This window comes from Maniola hyperantus, chromosome 8, assembly GCF_902806685.2.
Source record: "Maniola hyperantus chromosome 8, iAphHyp1.2, whole genome shotgun sequence".
NCBI classification, from domain to species: Eukaryota; Metazoa; Arthropoda; class Insecta; order Lepidoptera; family Nymphalidae; genus Maniola; species Maniola hyperantus.
In genome coordinates, this window is record NC_048543.1 from 9,008,741 (window position 1) to 9,034,514 (window position 25,774).

General features: G+C 35.3%; 3 protein-coding genes across 6 annotated transcripts in view; 2 read left to right on the top strand and 1 right to left on the bottom strand.

The window, feature by feature from the left end:
• Nucleotides 1-149: 149 nt before the first annotated feature.
• Slh (sec1 family domain containing Slh) lies at nt 150-7,456 on the top strand. Its single transcript, XM_034971483.2, has 11 exons — nt 150-365; nt 693-852; nt 1,514-1,815; nt 2,328-2,417; nt 2,916-3,165; nt 3,539-3,697; nt 3,935-4,110; nt 4,572-4,842; nt 5,454-5,589; nt 6,552-6,737; nt 7,233-7,456. Exons 1-11 carry the CDS (start codon nt 338-340, stop codon nt 7,341-7,343), a joined length of 1,869 nt encoding a protein of 622 aa, XP_034827374.1. The 5' UTR covers nt 150-337; the 3' UTR covers nt 7,344-7,456.
• On the bottom strand, nt 7,449-19,927 carry LOC117984823 (calcium/calmodulin-dependent protein kinase type 1-like). Its single transcript, XM_034971486.2, has 2 exons — nt 18,863-19,927; nt 7,449-18,177 (listed from the first exon to the last, which is right to left on the bottom strand). The coding sequence occupies exons 1-2, from the start codon at nt 19,732-19,734 to the stop codon at nt 17,958-17,960; spliced, it is 1,092 nt and encodes a 363-aa protein (XP_034827377.1). The 5' UTR covers nt 19,735-19,927; the 3' UTR covers nt 7,449-17,957.
• Nucleotides 19,928-22,509: 2,582 nt separating this feature from the next.
• dlg1 (discs large 1) overlaps nt 22,510-25,774 on the top strand; it is a 42,905-nt gene continuing 39,640 nt past the window's right edge. For all 4 annotated transcript variants that reach the window (XM_034971469.2, XM_034971471.2, XM_069500179.1 and 1 more), the window contains exons 1-2: nt 22,510-22,778; nt 23,491-23,622. In XM_034971469.2, coding sequence (XP_034827360.1) covers nt 22,760-22,778; nt 23,491-23,622 — 151 coding nt within the window. In that variant the 5' untranslated portion in view covers nt 22,510-22,759. The remainder of the gene's footprint in view (nt 22,779-23,490; nt 23,623-25,774) is intronic.

Sequence of the window (25,774 nt, forward strand, 5' to 3'; positions counted from 1 at the left end):
AAAAATACTAAAATTAATATTATCTATATCCAAGTGGAAAATTAGAAATTGTTATGTAGCAAGCAAAGAATTTGTTTTGTATGTACTACTACGTATAGCAAGTAATGATATATGTCAAAATCGACGTGGCGAAAGGTACGCGACTGTCGCAATGTCAGTTCATTTTGACATTTCAAAAATGTATGAGAGAGAAAATAGCAAAAGGGATTTTTAATTTATTTTAGCTTAGCACCAATTAAAATATGTATTAAATGAAAACATTGATAGTTAAAAATAAACCGTAATTTTAGAAATACTAGTTTATTATTTGATGGCAGTGTATTGGATTTAAGGCACAATGACATCTTTACGGGAACGCCAACTCAGTAAGTTGCAATTAGATGAAATTGTACAATAATTATAGATTTAGCCTTTGCCTGCGGCTTTGTCGCCTTTGTTGTGCCAGTTTTACATTCAAAGGACCCATTAGATGAATCTAAAGATTATGTTTTCATAATTTTCTATCAGCTGTTGTAGTATTCTGTAGTCCCACAGCTTCCCGGACAAACATTAAATAACTTCTTAATATAAGGTAGGTATATTAAAAAATATAATATAAAGTTTTGTGTTATTTAGAAAATTAATTCATCATTGCATTCATATTTTGTTGTTGCATACATAAATTATTAATAACCTATTTGTCTCTCTTATAGATGCATTGAAACAGATGCTCAATCTGAACCAGCCTTTAACTAAAGCTGTGGCAAATGAACCCTCATGGAAAGTTCTAATATATGACAGAGTAGGTCAAGACATAATTTCGCCGCTGGTATCTATAAAGGAACTGAGGGAATTGGGTGTCACTTTGCATGTGTAAGTAAAAGATGTTTTAAACTAAAGAATTTCATATCTTATGTTATACCTTTTAATATGGGAAAGCTATAAGATCACAGGTATAGTTATGAGATCACAGGATCAGAAATTGTATCAATGGCTGGCAGAGCTTGATAAAAGTTTGTGCGATTTTCTAAAAGTACCAGTTCAATAAACCACTACAAATCAAAAGGAAACATATTGTGAGAAGTTGAATTAAAAAAATACTTGGAGTGATTGGAAACAGTTTTTTGGTGAATTTGAGTATTTATTTTGGACTTTCATCATTATTTTAGTCCAAACAAATGTTTTTAAGTGAAATAGTTTATTTTTTTTCAATTATCTTTTAATGCCAGAGATAGGGCGTTTGTGCACTCATCCGTGATTTTACGGATCCGTGAAAAAAATACGAATCGAATGTACGTAGTTGTATGACGGCCACTTCAAAGAATCACTGATACGAACCAAATATGGAATGAGTGCACAAACTTTCATAAGCAGTTTTAGTACACAACTCCAAGCATAGTAAATTAGTTTTTTTTCCCATATGGAAGTAGTAAACTGAAAAGTAAATATTTGACCATTTAAAACATATTTAAAAAGTGTTGAATTTTTTAAAGTATTTTCTTTATACAACAAAACATAATCTATATCATTGCAGCCAACTACACTCAGACAGAGACTCAATACCTGAAGTTCCTGCAGTATATTTTTGTACTCCATCAGAAGAGAATCTGGGAAGAATATGCCAAGACCTCGACAATGGACTCTATGACCAGTACCACTTGAACTTCATATCACCTATAACGCGGCAGAAGTTGGAGGACCTAGCCGCTTCTTCTATACAGTCTAACTCTGTTATGAGCATACACAAAATATATGACCAATATTTGAATTTTATATGTTTGGAGGATGACTTATTTATAATGAAACATCAGAAATCAGATTCATTGTCCTATTATGGTAACTATTTCTTAGATGCAACAATTTTTATGTAGTATGTTATAAATTATGTACTAAGTATGGATTTAATAAAAACTGCCATACCCCTTCCAAGTTAGCCTGCATCCATCTTAGATTGCATCATCACTTACTACCAGGTGAAATTGCAGTCAAGGGTTAACTTGTAAGTTGTATCTGAATCTGAACAAATTCCTAAAAGGCCGGCAACGGTACAAAAAAAAAATAAAAAAAAAATAAAAAATGCTTGGCTGCACTATCACAGCCGTAGCCTCCCACTAGACCAGACCAATTTACAAATTATAAACTCCCAAATAAAACCTAGGACTTCCCACTTATAAGACAGAATTCACCCCTGTACCAGGAAGATGATTTTTGCTTACAACTTGATGTCCAGTCATATTAATTTTGACAGCTTTGTATAACTCTATTTTTCGCTCTGAATTTCTGTTCCATGGGTACATTTTATTCAAGTGTGATAACTGCATAACTCATATATGAATGTTCATTTACAGCAATCAATAAAGGAGACACAAAAGATACAGAAATGGAAGCCATTATGGATGAAATTGTTGAGAGTTTGTTTTCAGTATTTGTTACACTCGGTAAGTAATCTAAGATCAACAGTCAAATGTAGATTCACGTTCAACTGTATCCCTCCCAGTCCTAATCGCTGAAGCCAACATACATAAATAGCTTGTATCCCAGAGAAGACCTATCATAGCACCACAGAAAAACAAAAAAAAACATCATAATAAAGTTACACTCAGTGTACTTTTATTGATTGTAAAGTTTGAAAGCATTAATAAAACACTTGAATTTGATATAACAAAAATGTATTGGCTAAGTAATCTGACACAAAGTGATGTTGTCATACAAATGGTTGACTGATCTATTAACACAGAGCTCAAACTACTGGACGGATTGGGCTGAAATTTGGCATGCAAATAGCTATTATGACATAGACATCTGCTAAGAAAGGATTTTTGAAAATTCAATCCCTAGAGGGTTAAAACAGGGGTGTGAAATTTGTGTAGTCTATGTGGACGAAGTCGCGGGTATTAGCTAGTAGTAGTACTGTATATGTACATACTTTTTTACAGGTAATGTCCCTATAATTAGATGCAGCAAAGGAAATGCAGCAGAAATGGTAGCGAAAAAATTAGACAAAAAGTTGCGCGAGAATCTCTGGGATGCCCGAAATAATTTATTTCACGGGCAAGCAGGCACCTTCAGTTTCACTCGCCCCATGCTCATACTGCTGGACAGAAATATAGACATGGCCACGCCGCTGCATCACACTTGGACCTATCAGGCTTTGGCTCATGATGTATTGGACTTATCCCTAAACAGGTTTGGATGAATATTTGATTTGATATTAGTTGGATCCAATCTTTTTGGCAACTTAGAATTTAGCTACAAGAGTGAAAATGCGCAGGTATAGATACCTAATGACGGAAAATATGTCGTGGGGTTTTGACATGTAATAATGACATGTATCTTTTGAATCCTACTGTATATGGTTTATTTCTTAGCAAAAGAGTTCAAAAGATGCAATAATATTTTTTTTAATTTCATTGCATTTTTGTTGTATCTTCATCATCATCATCAACCAATAGACGTCCACTGCTGGACATAGGTCTCTTGTAGGGACTTCCACACGCCACGGTCTAGCGCCGCCTGGATCCAGCGGCTCCCTGTGTATCTGACAAATTTTAATTTTTAGAGCAGTGGTACCAGAAAGTTCTGGGCCAGCGATACCAGGGCAGAAGACAAAAACTAGGACGTGTGATTTGGACTCCAGGGATCCACTGTGGTCAGAACACAAAGGAAGTCCATTCCCCACTGTCGCCGAGGCTATACAAGAAGATCTAGATAAGTACCGGTTAGTATGATACTGGTTATTTCAGATAATGTGGCATCCCAATTCCCATCTTAGGCCACATCATCATATTCCATCAGGTGTGATTTTGGTCAATCGTGTGCCTATAATGAATTTAAAAAAGAACTGTTGCAGTCATTCACATTAATGTTTCGTGGTTTTGCGTGAGTGAGGAATGAAGTGTGAACACGCACTATAGGTTTGAAATTTAAATTCTTTTAATATTGTGGTTACTCACAGGAGTTCAGAAGCAGAAGTGAAGAAGTTGAAAAGTTCGATGGGTTTGGACGCGGACAGTGACCTCGCTCTCAGCCTAGTGAGTGACAACACGCAGCGACTGACCAGTGCCGTCAACTCGCTGCCACAACTCATGGAGAAGAAGCGCCTCATTGACATGCACACCACTATTGCCACTGGTGAGAACTATTTTTAACCCCCGATGCAAAAGAGGATTGTTATATTTGACTGCTTTGCCTGTCTGTGAGTCTGGAGCATCCTAACACTCGAAGGGATAGACCGATTTGAACTTGGCTTTTGTATTCGAAGAGATGGTTGTAATCTAAGTTTGATGGAAATGTGTTCAGCCGTCAAAGGATGATCAGTTCTTTTCTCAGTACAGAGATAGCTTGCATCCCAGAGACGTACATAGGCTACTTTTTTATCCCATGGGAATCCCACAAAGAATTCCCACGGGACTTTTAAAAAACAAATCTACAAAGACAAAATCGCTGGCATCACTTAGTAAAAAATTTAATTAAGTTAGTATCGAAGTATGGTACGAAAGAGACGGAAGAAGCATAATAATTTATAATATTAGCTCTATTTCGCTATTATCGGCACTTGAATAAATTAATCAACCTTTTGTTTTAATCAATAGCTATTCTCAACGCAATCAAATCAAGACGACTGGATTCATTTTTCGAACTGGAAGAAAAAATTATGAGCAAAAGCAGTGGGATAGAAAGCAAAGCGGTGATGGACCTAATAACGGACTCTAGCGCTGGCACCGAAGAAGACAAGATGCGTTTATTTATCATCTATTATCTGTGCACGTCACAAATAACTGATGATGAGTATAAGAAGTTCGAGTCTGCTCTAGTGGCTGCGAACTGTGACGTCAAACCGCTGATATACATGAAGCGGTGGAAGTGAGTATCTGACATCTATGATGGCATTGAGTATATGATGAGTATTTATCATCTACCTATTAGATACATATACACATCACAGATAACTAATGAAGAATATAAGAAGTTCAAGTCCGCTCTAGTGGCTGCGAACTGTGACGTCAAACCGGTGATATGCATGGAGCGGTAGAAGTATCTGTTATCTATGATGCGTTTATTTATCATCTACATATTAGGTACCTACCCACGTCACAGATACTGATGGAGAGTATAATAAGTTCGAGTCCGCTCTAGTGGCTGCGAACTATTAGATGATGTCCGCGACTTCTGCATGGAATTAACTTTTTAAAAGTCCCGTGAGAACCTTTTGATTTACCGGCACAAAAAGTAGCCTATGTCTGTTCCCTGGGATGCAAGCTATCTCTGTACCGAATCAATGATACGAATGGACCGTGAAAACTAGCAGACAGAAACAACTTTCGTTTTCATAATACATATTAAGCATGGATTTGTCATCTTTTGTCTATGAATTGCTCTAGTGGCTGCGAATTTTGACCTATCGTTTTCTTTTAGTCAGTAAATAAAGTCTGGAATTTTAGCCAGTGTTTTAAGCTCATCAATTTCGTTTACAGAGCATTCACGAAAATGTCAAGTCAAGGTCAATACGAAGGTGGTGGAACCAAAACAGTTTCTATGTTTTCGAAGCTAGTCTCTCAAGGTTCGTCCTTTGTAATGGAAGGAGTCAAGAACTTGGTGGTTAAGAAACATGTAAGTAGTTTCTGCTTTTCTACTATTAAAGTCAGGTTACGCCCCTTTCACACGGCAGTCCAGTTTTTTGCAGGATCCCGTTTTCTGCAGGATCCCGTTTGATGGCGAATGTGTTTGTATGCTAGCGTTCACATGAGCTCCCGCATGCGGGATGCTCGCTAGCATATAAACACATTCGCCGTCAAACGGGATCCTGCAAAAACGACGCCGTGTGAAAGAGCTGTTAGACTGCTCGGTCAATCTGTATAATATCTGTATCCAAGTAGTAACTAGCCACAGCCAAAGCCAGCCATCATACCAGACTAACACAATTTAGAATTCATAATTTTTCCAGCCGGTAATCAAACCCAGAACCCTTCAGATTTGTAAAACTACTTACGCCAGGTAGGCAGTCAAATATTGCTAGTGATCATGGGTTTCTCACTGCTGCACAGGGTTTTCCGTAATGTGACTGAAGTAGTGTAATAGAAATAATGATTTTAAGCTTATTGCATGGTTTAACTAGCTGATGCTCGCAACTTCGTACGCGTGGATTTAGGTTTTTAAAAATCCCGTGGCAACTCTCTGATTTCCTGTGATAAAAAGTAGCCTATGTCACTCTCCAGGTCTTTAAATATACCCAACGATCCGTTGCTCCGTTGAGACGTGATTGGAGAACAAACCAACAAACAAACATACTTTCGCATTTATAATATGGGCACTGATTTTATAGCAGTTAAGCACCACGTTCACGTATATACGACAATTGCTTAGTTTTCAATATTTTGAACCATTTACATGGATCGTGTTCCGAGGCGAAGGAACTTTGTTGCTATGCAAGACGAAAACTTTTAGTGGCAGAATCTATCTATCCTTCGCGGGCTTTTCCCAGGATTTTTAGGTTGAGTCATCTGATAATGATCGCGATCGATTAACTTCCAACTAATCGTACGTATCCGTTATTAAACAAGCTTCAATTATAGAAACTGCCAGTGAGCAGGGCGGTGGAGGCGGCGCTGTCGGGCGCGGAGGGCGAGCTGGCGTGGCTGGACCCGCGCGCGGCGCGCACGGACGCAGCGCGGCGCCACCCGCCGCCCACCGACGCTGTGGTGTTCCTCGTGGGCGGCGGCAGCTATATCGAGTACCACAACCTGATGGACTTCGCCAAGGTACACTAGGCTTCTATCAGCTACGTCGAATACCTGTGAACCCAGCCTGACATAGACTTGTCGCAGGGTTTTGATGAAACAGCCATGCTGCAGCATGATAATCACAACCAACTCTGGCTGACACAATATTGGTGGTACTGGTATATTGGTGATGTAAAGCACGGAAAACTGCGTCAATCATTATTAGTCTCAATCATTGTGATTGGCTGAGTTTATGCTATTCTTGTTGCAACAATGCATTGTAGCCAATAGTGAACGAGCATCAACCAATCAGAGGTGATTGCGATCGTGATATTGTAGCTGTTCGATCCGGGTCCGATTCGACTAGGCTATCGCGGCTTTTTTACGATGCACATACTATACGATTACTTACACAATCGGGGGGCAGGTTACCACCGGACTATGAAGAGCGAAGGGACTTCTCACTTTGTGTCAGAAGCTTAGATAGAACATTTATTCAGAAGTGTTGACTAAACTATTTGTTTTTATTTGCAGCAACAAGCAGCAAGTGGTACTTCGAGGAAAATCATCTATGGTGCGACCACATTGCCGAATGCGGCGCAGTTTCTGAAGCAACTGTCTCTACTAGGCGAGGAAATGCAGTAAACATTCCTGTTTGTTAATAAAATTGTGTAATATAATATATCATATTCTATGTAACATCGTTTTGTTTTCTTTTAGCAATAACCGGGATCTAAATAAAACGCTAGGTTCAACAAGTTGGCATTTTATTTACAATGACATTGAAAATAGAGCTAACATCTAATATCTACTAATAAATTTTGATTGTTTAGAACAAGAAGTATAAAATCTAAATCACAAGATTACGATTTCAATAGCATCAGATCAGATCTATATAAACTAAACAAAATAAAAATGTTATGCTTTGTCTTGTCATCCTTTCAGAAACAGAAATTCTTCCGAATAGTGTAAAATTAATTTCACAACATTATAGAAACAAATTCTATATTTTTTGTTACATAAAAGAAAACTTGTCGATATTTTTAAAATTTTATCCCATCCCTTAAAACTATTGTGCTAATTTAAAAAATTAACTTGTGTTGCATTAAGAACACATTAAGTAATAACCCTCGAAAAATAGTAGATGTGTTAGGTATGCACTTAATTAATTTTTAAGAAATAAAGAAGTAGGTACATGGTTTATTCGACAAGGAACTTGTATGTATTACAATAGAGCAACTATTAGCACTGCATAAATTGTCGAGTAAGAAATATATAGGTAATCTCAGTTTTTTAAACTCTAATAAATATAAGAACTCTTATGTTAAAAATACACCATGTATCACTGATTATGATATGGTTTGGCACAGTGAAAAATTAAATAAAAGTGATACGCAACTAAAAGAGAGCAAGTGTGAAAATCAACATAACCCAATTAACACGTTGACAGTCCACGTGCCCCATAAGGATGACGGCAAGTTGTACCACGTCCATGCTCCCACGGCTTGGACGATTTTGAATGAATTTTCTAGCTTAAGTGTAGTTTTTCATGCAAGATTGTTATGAATTTATGACTAAGGAGACAAACATGCGAAAATCTTAAAACCTACCTAAACAATATTATACAACGTTAGTTTTAGTAAGTATAAGCAAAAACCGAAACTAGTGTCGAATGTTTTAACATAAAGAATAAAATATATACAAAATTTCAAAAATATTGTTATTTAATTTCAAAAAATAAGTATCGAGTCGATGGCCTCGCAAAAACATGGTCGCCCCAAGCGAGCGGCTGAGTGAACGGGACGCCTGGCGTGGATCGTGCGCGCTCTCGCTTGCGCGGCGCGAATCAATTTTTGGTGCATGTGGTTATTCTAACTTGCAGGATTTTTAAATTATTTTTGTTATCCAAATATAACACTAAAAATTATTGAATTGATTCTGTTACTGATTCTGAACAAATTACTTCGATTTTGCTTCTATATTAAAACTATCGTTGTATACGAAATACGAATATACTATTTCGTCAAGACTTTCTAGTATGGGAACTGTGAACGTCTTAATAGGGCATGGATTATTATTTAAAAATAAAGGCAAAATTCTGGGCCCAACGTTAGATTCTTTGTACCAAAAGAGACTAAAATAAAATTTTAAAATATATGGTATGGACGCCTAAAACTTTACCTACCTTTTTAGGGTTCCGTACCCAAAGGGTAAAACGGGACCCTATTACTAAGACTCCACTGTCTGTCTGTCATCAGGCTGTATCTCATGAACCGTGATAGTGTTAAAATTTTCACAAATGTATTTCTGTTACAACAAATACTAAAAACAGAATAAATATTTAAGGGGGCTCCCCATACAACAAACATGATTTTTTGCCGTTTTCATAGATAAATAGTACGGAACCCTTCGTGCGTGAGCCCGTTTTTTATATTCAAGGTAGATCTGCGGCAGCAATCGCGATGCGCGACAGCGACATGTGTCGCGCGATTATACGCAGTATCATGCATCGCGGTCGCTCACCTCAAATGTTCGTACCTCAAAGGCTACCTTTAAATTCAAATACATAGAATTAAAATAATTATGAAATTAAACTACTTTGTAGTTTATACAATTTTGTATTGTGCGCCATTCAAAATAATAACAATTATTATTAACGCAATTACGCACATACTTAATCGTCAGTTATGTGATACTGATATATATGCAAATTAAGCTTTTGGTTCATTGATACTGATAAGTTGTAAAAATAAAAAAACAGCATTATTTTCGTCAGCCGTATTGTGTCAAAAATAAAAAAAAATTAATCAAACAATTTGATTTTTAAAATAACAATAAAGATGTTATATGCCTATTTATAATATTTATTTTATCACTTTTATTTAAAAGGCATGTTAACAATTTTATTTTAATGGCACATTCACAAAAAACAGCGAATTTTGAAATTACACATTATACATAATTATTATATTAATAATTATAACTCCTTACTTCATAAAAACAGTGACAAGTACTACAATACAAATACAACATCGTATCAAGAAGGCGCTTTAACTGATGTAACTATATGTATATTATAGACAAACATTATTATTATTACAAACAATCGTAAGTACTAATTACAAATAATATGACAAAATAATTACATCTTTAAACCAATAAAAGTGTAAACTAAAAAGTATACAAAACCACTAGATATTTTGGACCAGATTTAAAAGCGAAATATCGATGCTTAAGTTAAGATGCGCTGTATGGAACACAACATGGCCACTCTGATAATACTTATAACAAAACTGTAACTGGGTGATTTCTGTACATTAAATGTCTTTTTAAAAATCGGAGAGAGCATTATTATTTATCGAAAAGGTCCCAAAACAGTAATTTTTTTTTATCAAATCTGAACGGATTTCAACATACTTTTATCTTGTAGGTACTAAGAGGTTTTTGGGACCAAATGAAAAGTTTGAAACCAGGGGACTACCCTTGTTGAGATGAAGAAGATAACGAAATGAGTAGTTTCGGAGATGGAAGACGGAACAGTCTCCGCAACTCAATCGCGGTCATTGTAATACTTAGTTCAGAAATACTAAAAACTAACTATACTTACACATATTTAAAATACATACGTTTTTATTTGTCCCCTAGTAGTGACAGGTTCGATTTCGGGGTACCTATATACACGACAGGTCGAAATAGCAAACAGGGAGGGAACGCCCTGCGCAGCCCCCCGCTAACCCAGTGCGGGCGAGTGCAGGTGACGTCCGGGTGTGTGGGGCGTCCCCTCGCCTCTTACCTTGATTGCCATCTCGACCTGTGGCGGATGATACCTAAACTTCGCAGTGGGATTCATTACCGGAATTGTTAGTTTCATTTCACGAGGAAGGTTTATATTACTATGTATTGTAAATTACCATAATATGGAATAGGTAAGCCCACCCATGCAAAGCCGAGGCGGGTCAGCTAGTAATAACATACATATAAAAATCAAAATTAAATCCTCCATGTACAGAGCGATTACGCAATGTAGACTAGTCGCCGACTGAAAGTACTACAGGCGGACGACTATCTGGCAGTGCGTAAAGAGTAAAGACCCATTTAAAACTACAGAAAGTAACGGCCGTCGACAGTGCGCAATGATATCATACAACGTACATCTGTGCTTAAATATATAATTAAGGGTGTCTGTCAACACCAGCAGAACGGAGATTAGTCAACGAATCTTTTTGAGAGATGACGTGACACTATTGAAACTATTAAAATCCAGATCTTAATTAAAATGATGTGAAGATTTTATCACGTCATTTTTAGGGTTCCGTACTTCAAAAGGAAAAAAGGAACCCTTAAATAGGATTACTTTGTTGTCTGTCTGTATAACCATGAAATTTGGTAGGTAGGTAGGTCTTATGGCACAAGTAAAGGAATAAATCTGAAAACCGTGAATATGTGGTTACATCGCAAAAAAAAATTAAAATGGGTTCATGAATAAATAATTAGTACTTTCAATCTTCAATTTAAGATAACTATACTAAGTGGGGTATCATAATATGAAAGGGCTTTCTTTAGCTGTACATTCTAAAACAGATTTTTATTTATTTTTATGCACAATAGTTTTTGATTTATCGTGCAAAATGTCGAAAAAATACGACTGTAGCACGAACCCTTGGTGCGCGAGTCTGACTCGCACTTAGCCGGTTTTATTAATAACACGACTGGTCTTCTAAGCACATCTCCGCTCCGGTTCAGTGGACAGGTAGCCTAAAGGCAGACTTTTCGCTGTTAAATAGATAGTATTAAACTAAGAGATAAAGTTGTTGTTTTGACAGTCTTCGCATAGGAAATCTGCCCCCCAATTGTGTAAGAATAACCATTTCATGGCTATCGCAATCGTCAAGAAATTCTGCCTTTTGATTGGTTGATTCGCTGTTTACATTTTTTCACAGCCAATCAAAGGGGCGAATTCGACGATTGCGATAGCCATGAAATGGTTATTCTTACACAATTGGGGGGCAGTTCCTTCTCGTTAGGTATTTATTATTATTACAAGTAAATAAAATATAAATGTATGGAGTGTGACACATCTATAACTTGTCCACCAATTTATCTGCGAACTGAACAATGTCGCTAGGCGTCTTTTTAATGTTGATAACGAATCGATATTATTGCAGTTATTGAAATTCCTTAAAAATTGGTAATATATAGTGATGGAAAATTGACTAATTTCGAATGGTTTTTAATAGATTGCAAACCGCATGCAAATCATTTACCTAATGTAGTTCTTCTTTTCGCCACTTCTCATAGTATGAATTGGTGGCACAATATTCTGTTATTAAGTTCATCAAGAAACCTACAAATACTTTCCCAAATTTTACAAAAGCATTAATTATTTTATAATCAACAATATGATATAACAAGAATCAATCAATAATAATCGACTTAAGTTAAGAAGTTAGTTCCTAAGGTATCTATAAGTATATCTGAAAATAAATATAATTTAAACATTGAGACATTGAGATTGCAAGGACTAGCCAGCAGTAGTTCGCGACAGGTCGAGATGGCAATCGGGGTATGAGGCGAGAAGATACCCCTGCACCGGGTTAACGCGGGGGCTGTGCGGCTGCGTGGGGTGCCCCCACCCCGATTGCCATCTCGACCTGTCGCATACTATATGTGTAATTTATACTGTCATAAATAAAATCAACGAACAGGAAATTCCACATTTCTGGCGTAAGTAGAATGAATACAATACGATATTATTATCTATGTCAAGGGTTATCGAAAAGTTAATAATAATATTGAGTATACACTAGTTTACATAAAGCAAGATTAGGATATAAATATACTTATATTATTATACTAATATTATACCTAATAGAGAAAGTAAAATTGTAATAAATCTAGCACTGTTATGATACAGAGGGACCTACTATGCCTGACAAAAACATATACTTGAAACAAACCTTTGCTATAATAAATTCTTTTAAAAAAATATTTTTCTAAATCAGTTCCCATATTTTCATTTTAACCTCCACATTTTCCTCCACATATAAGTAATTCAATTTCGTTCTCCCGTCACAGCCTTCATGAACACAAAATGCATTATAAAACACATTTCCTATACATCGTGTTCTGTATAAAAATAAAGCAATATCTGTAAATATATTTTAAGTGTTACATAACATGTAATATTTTTAAAATAATGTTTTAATTTCATATCGTTTTTTGGCAATAAATAATATTACTATAAACAAATAAAAAAATTCGTAAGTAATTTTTAAAAAATCCAGGAGTGTAGATCGTGAAAGGTGTGGACGGAAGACAGTATGAATAAGAATATCGGTTGCATAAATTTATTATTATATGCATTTCTTTTACTTACTCTTCACTTATAGTTAAAAATCTTACAACAGGTGTATTATTTTGGAATGCCAATCATTTCAGAAATAAAGAAAATTTAAAATGCAATACTGAGAAATGGAATGTCGTTTGTAATAATACATATATAGTATTATAATAAAAATGTATTAATTTCCCTAAAGGAATGTAGTTATATATTATATTATACTGATTACAAATTATAATTATTCGGCGTCATGCATCGGGTAAATGTAAGCGATAGTTTATAATAAATCTATCCAGTTTTGTAACAGTGAACGGTCAGTAGAGTTGACTAAAAGTTACAAAACTAAACTTTAAAAAAGTAACTAACGCATAAAATTTCAATAGTTAATAATCTTACCCTGTCAGCGAAATCGTGAATTTGTGAGTAACAAAATGGAAGGAATTGTTACTTAAATCATTCACATCATTCACATCATTTAACCAATCAGCGCACTGGGCTATCCGACCTCTTTTACAAACTTTGGCATTTATAATATTTATTAGTATGGATTACGTACGGATTTAAAGTAATGCGTTTTACATTTTAATGTCCGTTCATAATCTTGTGTCAGTTCACAATCTCGCTGGATCTATCTATTATAAACTAACGATATTTACAATTATCCGGTAACATACAGTCGTATGCACATAATTAGTAACGACTACTTACTACATTTCCCATGAAGAAGGTAGTCACTCTTAATTATGTGCACATGACTATATATTATGATTGTATGGATATTAGACAAATAATAATAACAGTAAATAACTTATAAATTAGTAAAATATGAATAAAAATTCTTAAAACTGACTACAATCCAATTTCTTATCCTTAAGTAAACATTCATACCAACACCCCAACATGAACAACCCAAATTGCAATTTTTACAATTTCTTGGGGGTTTTAAAATAAACTAAATAAATACAAAGGGAATACATGATTAGTTATATAACATACAATACATCGTGATTAAAATACGAGTAAACTAAAACCCAAGGGTATGGTATCAATAAAAATTGTACAGTAGGTAAGTAGATAAAGTATTGTTTACGTTAGGGGGAAGCAAAAAGTAATTTAAATGGAGCAGAAACGTTTTCTTATTTTATTTAGATTTTATAGTCAGATAGCATATATTTTGCGTCGTGTAAAGTGTAATTAAAATCGATTTGTGAAGAGGATTCAAGAATATAGAATAATACACTATTGAATTCTCTATTCCAATTTCAGAACTTGACTAAAAGACAGGAAGGAGTCAGATTTAGAATATTTCAAACTTACACATTAATAATTATTATTATAGCATAGGTATTATTATGTTCTCTTCATAAACCACTATGTGTAGTTTGGTTAAATAGGGAATTATCATGCACACAATCACATCCATTATATTATTATATCTTAGCAACATTAAGAATTTGTAAACAATAATTGTATTGTGAATCAAAACTATCAACAGAGGTAATATGTAGTACAGTAATAGTGGAGGGAATGTTGGATCGAACCTTTAATTTTTAGGGTTCCGTACCTCAAAAGGAAAAACAGAACCTTTATAGGATCACTTTGTTGTCTGCCTGTCTGTCTGTCTGTCCGTCTGTCTGTCAAGAAACCTAAAGGGTATTTCCCGTTGACCTAGAATCATGAAATTTGGCAGGTAGGTAGATCTTATAGCTGACATTTGGGGAAAAATCTAAAAACCGTGAATTTAGGGTTCGATCACACAAAAAAAATTATATTATGGTCATGAACTAATAATTAGTATTTTCAACTTTCGAAGTGAGATAACTATATCAAGTGGGGTATCATATGAAAGGTCTTCACCTGTACATTCTAAAACAGATTTTTATTTATTTTTATGCATCATAGTTTTTGAATTATAGTGCAAAATGTTAAAAAAATAAGAATGTAGTACGGAACCCTCATTGCGCGAGCCTGACTCGCACTTTGCCGGTTTTTTACTAAGCTTTGCCCTCACAACAGGTGTTCATTGAATAATTCTAAGGATATCTAGTCCGGGAAACATTAAGAAAAGTGTTGCTGGTCCCAGAGGGAGGGCTACAAACATGGCCACCGCCCAATTAAAAAAATTAAAGGCCACATCCTTTTTTGCCCAGTAATCTCTCCACTATAATGCTTCATAGGTAACTGACAATATACTTGTAGCACTGGTAATTTTTGTCATTTTGCACAGTAAAAAAACTCATAATAAAAAAAAATTGCCATAAGCATATTCTAAAAATATATGACATGTGGTAGACATTTTTTATATTCGTATTTTCACGGATTCGGATCGGATGAGTGCGTGATCGCTGTAAGGGGGTAAAATAGGGGTTAGACATTTGTGTAGTCCACGCGGACGAAGTCGCGGGCATAAGCTAGTTCTAATATAAGGTGCTCTACTCATAAATGTTATATGATTTATCATGATGTTTTAGGCGATATTATTATGTTTCATATAAAATCAAATGTATTTGTCATCACATGTTTTTGTCAATATACAGAGTATTTTTTTTGCGATTTTTTACTTATAATACAATTATTGAATACAAAACGGAAGGAACAGCTATTAACAAATCTAGCAATATTATATCTAGCAAAATCTTTGATGACAGCTTTTGGATGCTAAAAATGTTATAGATGAATTCTGGTCTACTCCAATACACTTGGTGGACATCATTCTTCAAACAGTAACAATTATTATTAATAACCACATTAATGTGATTAAATACATTCTTTGTCATCATCATCAGCCCATTATAAAGCCATTAAATATTTTTCTCGTTATAATTAATTTATAACAAATTGCAACAAACCTTAGCATTAAGTGATTATCACCATACCTATAAGTAATTATTAGCACAGAATGTTTAGAAGAGAATGTTTATCCTAGCTTCATACTGTTTTTACTAAAACAGCAAATCATTATTCGTCAAAGGAATATATTTATGATACAAATATATTATAATTAGGGATATATTTTATACAATGTCATGTCATAAGGTTAAATAGAGATTATCATGGACATGGACTTAAAGTAATATGAGATTCCAAGAATAGTGAGTAATATAGCATGCAGCAGGCGTAGAAAAGAAAGTTTCTAATTAGATTTTACAACTTGCCTACAGCTATCATGTTCTACAGTATGCAATGACACTGCACTGATGTAGTCACAATAAACAGTGTTTAGAAACTGTATATACTATACTGTGACTAGCGCAATCTATCATTAAAACAATGGGCTACTTGACTCATATCTAATTTCGTCCAATAAATCATTATTTATTATAGTATTTTGCTTAAGACAACGAAATATATCAATAACAATTATTAAAAACGCAGGATGGATATATAAATCCAATTTAAAAAAATACAATTTTTATTTTTATTTGAAACGCTGTCAGCCATGATGTGACGTCATTAAATATGTAAACAAAGAAATGTCATTCCTATGTCACGCGGGGACTAACGTAGTATCCATATATATAAAATTTAGAGTCCTGACTAACTTATATATCAACGCACAGCCTAAACATCTAAACAGCTGGTCCTAGATACATGAAATTTGGCGAGTGTGTTCTTTGTAGGTAAAGAGAAGGTGTCCACTAGGAAAGGATTTTTTGAAATTCCACCCCTGAGTGGGTTAAATGGAGGTTTGAAATTTATGAAGTCCACGCGGGCGAAGTCACGAGCATAAGCTAGTTTTTATATATTTCTAAAAACTCATAGTAAACGTAAAAAAATATCGTTTTCTCTTTATAAATTGAATAAGTTATTAAGTAAGACTTACAACAAAGTGATCTTTGCAAAAATAAATTTGGGTTGAAGTCGTTAGTCATATAGGATCCCTTTAAGCAAGTCTTTGCGTGTTACGTATATTTATTTCACTGGGCACTCTAATCCACAACTTTCCTGTGGTCTTTATCGATGCGTTTTTTACGTTCTCGGATGATACAATAACGACAATTACTATATTTTTCATGTAAACTAGTATAGAAGTCATGTTTATTAAACTTTGGGAGGTTATGCTGTTGTTTACAAATGCATGACGTCAGAGCACAGATAATCTATCGGCCAAACATGGCCGACAGTGTTTTCACCTGTCTAAGAAAAATATTTTTTTAAATTAAAGTTTTACGGTTTTTAGGGCGCAAAAAATATAGTGTTAATTTTTTTGATATAATAGGACAAATATTAACCATTTAAGACCAACTTAAAAAAAGTGTCAAGTAGCCTATTTGTTGATTGTTCAATTCAATTCTTACTTAAGGTGAATTATACTCACCAATTAAAAATCATCAAGCATTGACCATTAAAGCAATGATACAAATTAAGTATTGACACAAATCTCAGACGCTGCTGCTTGCTGGCATTTGCCCCATCAATAAATATCAATTGATGTTACGCATCTACCAAATTATTACTTTCATACCAACGGACATGTTAGTAAGCATGTATACAGGGGCTTAAGGAACCAGTCTTTTTTATTAAAGAAATGACAATTGTCATCCAATTGTCAAATATACACACCCTAAACTGTTGGTACAGCAATCCAACCTTTTGTAAGTCAAATCCTGAATACATACACACTGAATGTTACAATTGGTATAATAATTTCAATTATTTTTTGGAATTGTTTTTATTACAGTACCTATTTCATTTCTGGGACAGCTACATTAGTCAAACCAGTCCAAAAACTAATATAAGAGATAAGTAAATAAAATAAAAATGTTGCTGATTGTCTAAGTAAATGCCAATTGAAATTTTCAGTGTCAATTTGTTTTTCAGACTAGTTTATATTGCTGAGAAAACGAATGTATTTATAAGAGAGAGAGAGAATATAATCATTAAGTACCTTCATCATACAATCAGCTTCTGGAGGTCAACTATTGCTGTGGTTTGGGCTGCTGGGCGTTGTTGGCATTGCGACTTGAGCTGCTGCTGCTAAGAATCATCTTCTGCATTTGTCGGATGACCGTGGTGGCATGGTAGGCTTGCTTCCAACGAGACTTGGCAAAGTTTTTCTTGAGTTGTTCAGATACAGTGCCATGAATGTTCTTACTGCTGGCTGCATTGCCAGAGATCCATGGATGAGCTAAGGCTTGCCTGTCAAGACAATATCACAACATGTTTATAAAAATTTTTGAAAGAGCAATGCTGTTATCATTACATGTTATAAGTTAAAGGTTTTTTGCTGATTTTGTGTTTGTTTCACCTTATCTCAGAAAATACTAATAATATGTCTTTTCAAAGTCAAATGGTTTATTCAAAATAGGTAATAAATTACTCTTTTTGATGGTCAGATGTTGGATATGTACAACAAACTCAGCTGGGTATTCTTTTTATTATCACCACTTTACAAAATTATTGAAACTTATTAGAACTATTACAAAGCCGTTAAGCAACTCATTCCCAAGCTTGTTTATCATTTAAATAATCCTTTACATTGTAATAGGATTTTCATACAGTTTTCACCAATAGTTAGAGGGATATAAAAAGGTTGGCTATAATTTATAAACATTTTGCAAAAATAAGGTCCTGTTATGATGATAATAGCAAATTATGTTGGAAAAATCACCCTGACCCAGAGTGTGCACTGCATAAATAGTTAAATTTACATGAAAATACTGTATATAGAGTAGAATAGTTCCTCTCAAGCTATCCATGCAGAACAGGAGTGTGTCACTAGAATGAAATAAATATACTAAAAACTTTATATCTATGGACTCTAAAGTTTATGATAAATAGGATCAGACTTTTGTTATATTAAAATACATTTTTTCACACTTACTTGCATGTGTACCGCTTCTCAACGTCAACACACATTAGATGTCGAATAAAATCCTTTGCAGATTCACTTATATCATCCCAGTAAGGAGAATCAAATTCAAAGTCACCTTTAAGAATCTGGGCAAAGAGGTTTGCATCATTTTCGTCATAAAATGGAGGATATCCACATAGCAAAATATATGAGATAACACCTATGCTCCACACATCCACTGCCTTGCCATAAGGTTTCTGGGCTAGCACTTCTGGAGCGACATAGCCAGGGGTACCACAGGCTGTCGCCATTATACCAGAGTCTTCAATTTTAGACAGCCCAAAGTCGCTTATCATAATTTTACTGTCCTCGTCCGCACTGTAGTAGAGCAGGTTTTCAGGTTTCAAATCTCTATGCACCACTCCCTGTGTGTGCATGTAGTCCACAGCCTCCAACACTTGTCTAATAAGATTAGCCGCGTCCTTTTCGGTGTACGATCCCTTCTCGACGATGCGATCGAACAACTCCCCACCAGTCACTAATTCCATCACAAGGTATACCTTGTTCTTGTCCTCGTATGTCTCTAGCAGCTGGACGATATTTGGATGTGAAAACATCTTTCTTTCACTTGCTTCCCCTTTTGCATTTTCACTAAATCTTTTCAAAACTCTAATTTCGTTTTCCAAGGAGTCCTCTTTGCCTTTGAGAGCTTTTTTATCGATAATTTTGCAGGCAAACAACTGCCCATTTTCTTTGCTCTCGATTAGACGTACTTCTGAAAAGGCTCCTGTTCCCAGCAGATCCTTAACGACATACTTATCTTCGATGGATGGCTGTCTTTCGGTGTCCTTACTTTCTTTTTTAGATTTTCTCCCAAAATCCTTTTTGCCAAAAAGAGGCATCTTGTAGGCCTGCAAATATCTAGCCTAGACTAGCTAGAGTAGGAGATTCAATTCCTAACTGCTCTATGAAAAATATCTACTACATAGGTAGTACGTAAAATAAGCTTTATTTCTTGGCGATTACGGATTTACACGAAATTTAACACAGTATTTGCGATACGACATTTAGGTACTTTACACGACTTCTAGATATTAATTCACCATGTACCTACATAAAATAAAAACGTAGACAAGAGAGTAGAGTTATTTTTTATCTGTTATAATTCTTATTATTTTTCTATATCTAAAGCGCCCATTACATTATCCAATTTGCAGAGCGCTAGATGAGTTAAGGGTGCGTAAAGGTAGTTAGACAGCTAGTGCGATCGCATACGCATGGACTCTGCCGCGCTAGCTCATCTCGTATACTAGCTAGCGCACTAAATTGCATGGTGTAAAGCGTTCTAGCATGCTAAACATGTCAGTAGTTTTTCAAACTGTGAAGATCCCAATCTTAAAAAAAATCTTAAATCAGATAAGGCTCCAATACGTTCACAAGTCACAATGTTCACTTCATATTTGTCAATTTTTGTCTCAGCAATAATAATTAGGTAATATTCCTTGACCCAACACACCCAATGGGCGTTTAATGGCGGCACCACATACTTGCAACCTCAGACTAAAAATCAAGTAGACTTGGCATCAAAACATCAAAATATTAGAGCAAGCTAGGTGTTTAGAAAAGCTCTAAAGAGTGATAAAGATAAAACTCATTTTTTTGTCTTTGTCATAGTTTAGCTTTTTTTCAAAACAAAGCTAAACTATCACGAGTGACCACGACGTGTGGGTGCCCGACATTGGAGTGTTTCTGGTCAGGCCTTAATTTCAAAGTATTTAATTTAATCACTCTAAACGGTTGCACTATACGTAACACTACGCAAACACCTATCCACATTCCACTCCCCGGTTGCCAGTGTGTTTGCTGTTTGTTGCAAGCTCATCAGACTAAGAATCAAGAATACCTTGTCAGGCGCGTTTACCCGAAAGGGACAAAACAACAAAAGAAATCATATTTATGTATGAAAGGTTATATTTCATAATTTGTGTTCGCTACAAGTTTTACAGCTGATCACACAGCAATGCACCATAAATGGCTTCTACAAACCTTCAATAGGTACTAAACTTAAAACAGAAAACTAAAAAAAACTCGTAATATTCGCATTAAATTACTATCACAGCGGTTTGTTGGGCACAGATGACAACTGTGCCCAACAAAAAAAAGCTAAACTATGACAAAGACAAAAAATATATTTTATCTTTATCACTCTTCAGAGCTTTTCTAAACACCTAGCTTGCTGTAATATTTTGATGCCAAGTCTCCTTGATTCTTAGTCTGAGAGGTCTATGTCTAGTCTATGGTTGAAGACCTTCTATTTTTATGATAGGTAGGTACACTGGTTAGTGGTTTAGGTATATTATTAGTCTGTGGTCTAGCTAGGCTTGCCAACTTAAAACATTTCCGGGTTCTAAAATTCCTCAGTTATATAGTCTGAGTAAAATTCAAAATTCAAACTTCAAGTATTAGCCACTAGCTCAAAGATGGCATTGAGCCTTAGCACCTGCTTAACACTTCATAAAATATGAACAATCAAATCGTCATCATAATCTTTGATCACGATGCATTACTTAAAACTGATTTTTAATAATTGTACTTACATAAGTTAAAATAATAAAACTGACTAAATAGTTACTACTAGTATTGTATGGTTCAAAAATAATATTTCCTTTTCATTTGAGATTTTTTATAATAATAAAGTTCAGCTATTAGATAATAGATGGCGTCATTAATTGTTACCTTTAAATGTTACTAAATATATTTAAAACTATCTGATACCGCAGCTTCGCCTGCGTGAATTTAGGTTTTTAAAAACCTGTGGGAACTTTTCATTTTCCAGGACAAAAATTAGCCTTTCTGTAGTAGTTACCTAGCCCGTCCCCGAGATGCAAGATATCTCAGTAGTTACCCAATTTCGTAAAAACATTTGAATGCGTGGTTCTTTAGAAATTCTGTGGGATCACCACGATTTAAGAGTGCAATTCCTTACAGCATCAGGGCTGAGGAGTTGGGTCCTCGAGTTCAAAAAGTCTTTGCTTAGTAGGTACCTCCAATATCTAAACATTCTCAAATAAGTACTTAAGTTCAAAATTCAAGTAATTATTTATTTGCATTTTAAGATAACGAAGGTAGTTTCCCTTTAGGCTAGGTCCACACAAACATATTATCTGCGGGAACTAAGTTTCACTTAATAATTCAAGATTGTTTATTTGCTAGTACATAGGGTACCTACCTATACTATGAAATACAATAAAACAATTTTTTTTGATACACGTTATAGCCCTTGACTACAATCTTACCTGTGGTAACTAAATGATTTTCCCGGATAAAAATTTGCCTATGTCCGTTCCTGGATCTATGTCACAGTCTAAGATGGAAGCGGGCTAACCTGGAACATTTATTTAGGTATTCCATTTACAATGGTTTTGAGCCACAGTTTGGATTAACTGCTGGTCTTCAACTTAGTTCTTATACTTATCATTGTACAAACGATAGTAGGTAGGTACCTACTCCTACTTAAGGTTAGAGCTCGGCATTTTATGTTCATCAAAGATATTAAGCATAAAGCATGCATCAACGTAGGCCAGTGAGGCCACCCCTTAAAAAGCTCGCCCTCACCCTCGCAATTCTACATTGTCTATGAACCACCCTTTGACGTCACAATGAAAATCGACCAATCCCATTAAGCAGTAGACGACGGCCCTCGTAAGCGGAAGAACTACCGCAAATTATCATTTTTATTGTATTGTATTGTATTATATTTTAATGTTTTGGTGTGTGACCATATGTGCCGTTTGACAATGTATTTGCGTGTGATTCAAATTGTGAAATGAAGTTCCCCATTTTTCACTACTAAAACAGTTTATAGTTTTATTTCTTTACAATTGTATTAGTTTCACAGGATTAGCTACGTTAGGGGGCGGTACCGTGATGCCAGTTCGTAAGCAAGGTGAACATATTAACATCGTAAAGTTGTGGTTTGATCTATACCTACTACTTAGTTCGTTGTTATTGACGTGAGATTATGCAAGGGGCGATATTGTACATGGCTTTAAAAAACACTCATGTTTTTATTGGTGGTGTTGCCAGTCAAGGCTTTACTCTACTTATTTACTTACCTTAACTAAAGAGGTCATGTGTCTTATTAAATTATAAGGTATAGTGTAGCAATTCTAAAAATAAAACAATACACCCACCTGTACCTACCTATAGTCATTAAAAATAAAAACATAGACAAATGAATTGCGATGCAGAGAAGAATTCTATTTACAATAATTAATGTTTAATCTCTACTTTATTTTAATAACCACGATGTGTGTCAAAGAACACAATGAACGTTTCCACGTTTTGTTTACTACATAGTACTTTTGAATTTTCAATTTAGGTGCTTAGTTTGTAGACACAAACACAATAATCGATATTATTAATAGGTAGGTAGGTATCTATTAACAAATAAGTAGGTATACTTAGCTAGTATATTTCTTTTCTTTTTTTATACACAGGAAATGCCTAAAAAATTCGTTCTTCACCTGCCTATATCTAACTTATACCTACCTACACGTAACTTACGTTAAGCACTTTGATGAATTATTCAGGTTAAGCATAACCTAAGTGCTTCCATACCTACGTACTGTGTTGATACAAAGTATTCTATTTCACAGAGGCCCACCGAGCGTTAGAACTGCTGGAAGACTACCACAGCAAACTAATAAAACCACAAGACCGACAGCTTCGCCTTGCCATCGAAAGAGTTATCAGGATTTTCAAGTCACGCTTATTCCAAGCTCTACTTGGTACGTATGCACAATTGCACAACAACATGATGCCTAAGTAGGTATATTGCAGTTTGCAACTCAAACATTAATCTAGGTATACTTAACAGAAAAATCGCGTAGAAAACTGATTTTCCCAGATAAGTTGGAATAGAGTCCATAAAGCGAAAGAAGAAGTAGGAATAGAAGAAATAGAGAAATTCTGATCTTTGCAACTTTGGCTATTTGGATTTGTCTTTTTCTGCCATGTTAACTTTCAAACTTCCCCGAAAGCGACGATCAGAGGTGTCACGATTTTATTGACCTACTCATTTTTCCTCAGTGCTTAAAGTCCGAGTTATCCAGTCCATAGAGTTGACCAATGTTAATTATGTTTATCCACATAAATTAGGTAAGTACTTAACTTTTGTTATATTTCTTGCATGTAACCAAAGAGATTAAGTATTTTATTTTTAGGGTTCCGTACCTCAAAAGGAAAAACGGGACCCTTATAGGATCACTTTGTTGTCTATCTGTCTGTCGGTCTACCAAGAAACCTACGGGGTACTTACCGGCCAAGTGCGAGTCAGACTCGCGCACCGTGGGTTCCGTACTACAATCGTATTTTGTCGACATTTTGCACGATAGATCTAAAACTATTACCTATGCCTAAAAATAAATGAAAATCTGTTTTAGAATGTACATGTAATGTCCCTTCATATGATACCCCAGTTGATATAGTTATCATACGTTGAAAGTACTAATTATTTTTCATGAACACATTTTAAATTTTTTAATGATGTAACCACAAATTCACGGTTTTCAGATTATTTTGGTAGGTAGGCAGGTCTTATAGCACACATAAGGGGTTATGTGTGCTATAAGACCTGCCTACCTACCAAGTTTCATGATTCTAGGTCAACTGGTTTCTTGACAGACAGACAGACAACAAAGTGATCCTATAAGGGTTCCTTTTTCCTTTTGAGGTACGCAACCCTAAAAAGCTCCCTTTATCGAAACAATCAAATCGAAATCAAATTTAAAAAATAGAACAATAGGTAGTTAAAGCCCAAATGATTTTGTTGAACTAAATATCGTTACTATGCTATAAATACTTCGGATCGCACATCGTGAGCGCGCGTGACCGCAGCCACGCGTCACTACCGATCTTGAAGCCGAGTGCTGACCAAGACACTGCCATTGTGTTGTGTATATTTAAACCGTTGGAATGAGCATCGGCCGTTTAATTGTGATAGCTGCTTTTAAACACACTGTCTCCGTTTACTACCTATAGGAAGTGAATAGAACGTGTGGACAGTCTCGAGTCTAGACAGTTCAACACCTATAGTACCTATGCGAAAGGTTGCGAAAGCTAATCCTTTGCGGGTGAGTGCGGGTGACGTGTGGGTGTGCGGGGCGTCTCCCCACCTCATACCACGATTGCCACCTCAACCTGTCGCGGACTATATAAAGATACTACTTATTTACATTTTGGTAGCGACGACCGCAACCAGCGATCGAGATTCGCGACACATATACGTATCCATATTATAATTGTGTTGGTCTGTGAAACGACTCGAATGTACCTGTAGGCTCACACAAACACTAACCTTTCTGTTCGTTTATTCATGTCGTTATTCCGGTTATTTTTTACAGTATAAATTAGCTTTTTGTACATGAATAAGTATATTCACTTTTAACGATTAAATGATCTTTACTTTTACTACTCTTTACTGGATAATATTACGTGAACAAGAACTTCTACACCACGTGAAGCTAACTAACAACTATTTAGTCGCTACACCTAGGTAGCGTACACCATATTATTTAATATTTTCACATACAAAGCGAAGCTATGTTCACATACGTAGCATTGCGCTACAGTGCTACGACAGTGTAGTGTAGAGTGTAGACGCGCCTTGTGTAGCTAAGTTACGTAGCCTTTACTCGTATCGTAGGCCGTAGGATACGGTTTTATTCAAGTTAGGGTGCATGACATCAACATGTAGTTTACAATATGTAGTGAGAAAAAGTTTGATTAAAGAAGCAATTTCAAAATGCTACTAAGTCTAGAGCAATTTAAATGCATTGCGGCAATTAAATTAATTAAGTGCTAGGTATGTAAAGATTTCTGAAGTCAAGCTTTCCCATAAATTTTACATTGCTTTGCATATAAAAGTTGGCCTTTTTACAC

Bases quoted from the DNA above. Each gene is read 5' to 3' on its own strand.
- Slh (XM_034971483.2), top strand. From the start codon at position 338: ATGACATCTTTACGGGAACGCCAACTCA. The intron at 366-692 runs GTAAGTTGCAAT...TCTCTCTTATAG, and splicing joins TTTACGGGAACGCCAACTCA to ATGCATTGAAACAGATGCTC. The intron at 1,816-2,327 runs GTAACTATTTCT...GTTCATTTACAG, and splicing joins AGATTCATTGTCCTATTATG to CAATCAATAAAGGAGACACA.
- LOC117984823 (XM_034971486.2), bottom strand. From the start codon at position 19,734: ATGCCTCTTTTTGGCAAAAAGGATTTTGGGAGAAAATCTAAAAAAGAA. The intron at 18,178-18,862 runs GTAAGTGTGAAA...TTGTCTTGACAG, and splicing joins GAGAAGCGGTACACATGCAA to GCAAGCCTTAGCTCATCCAT.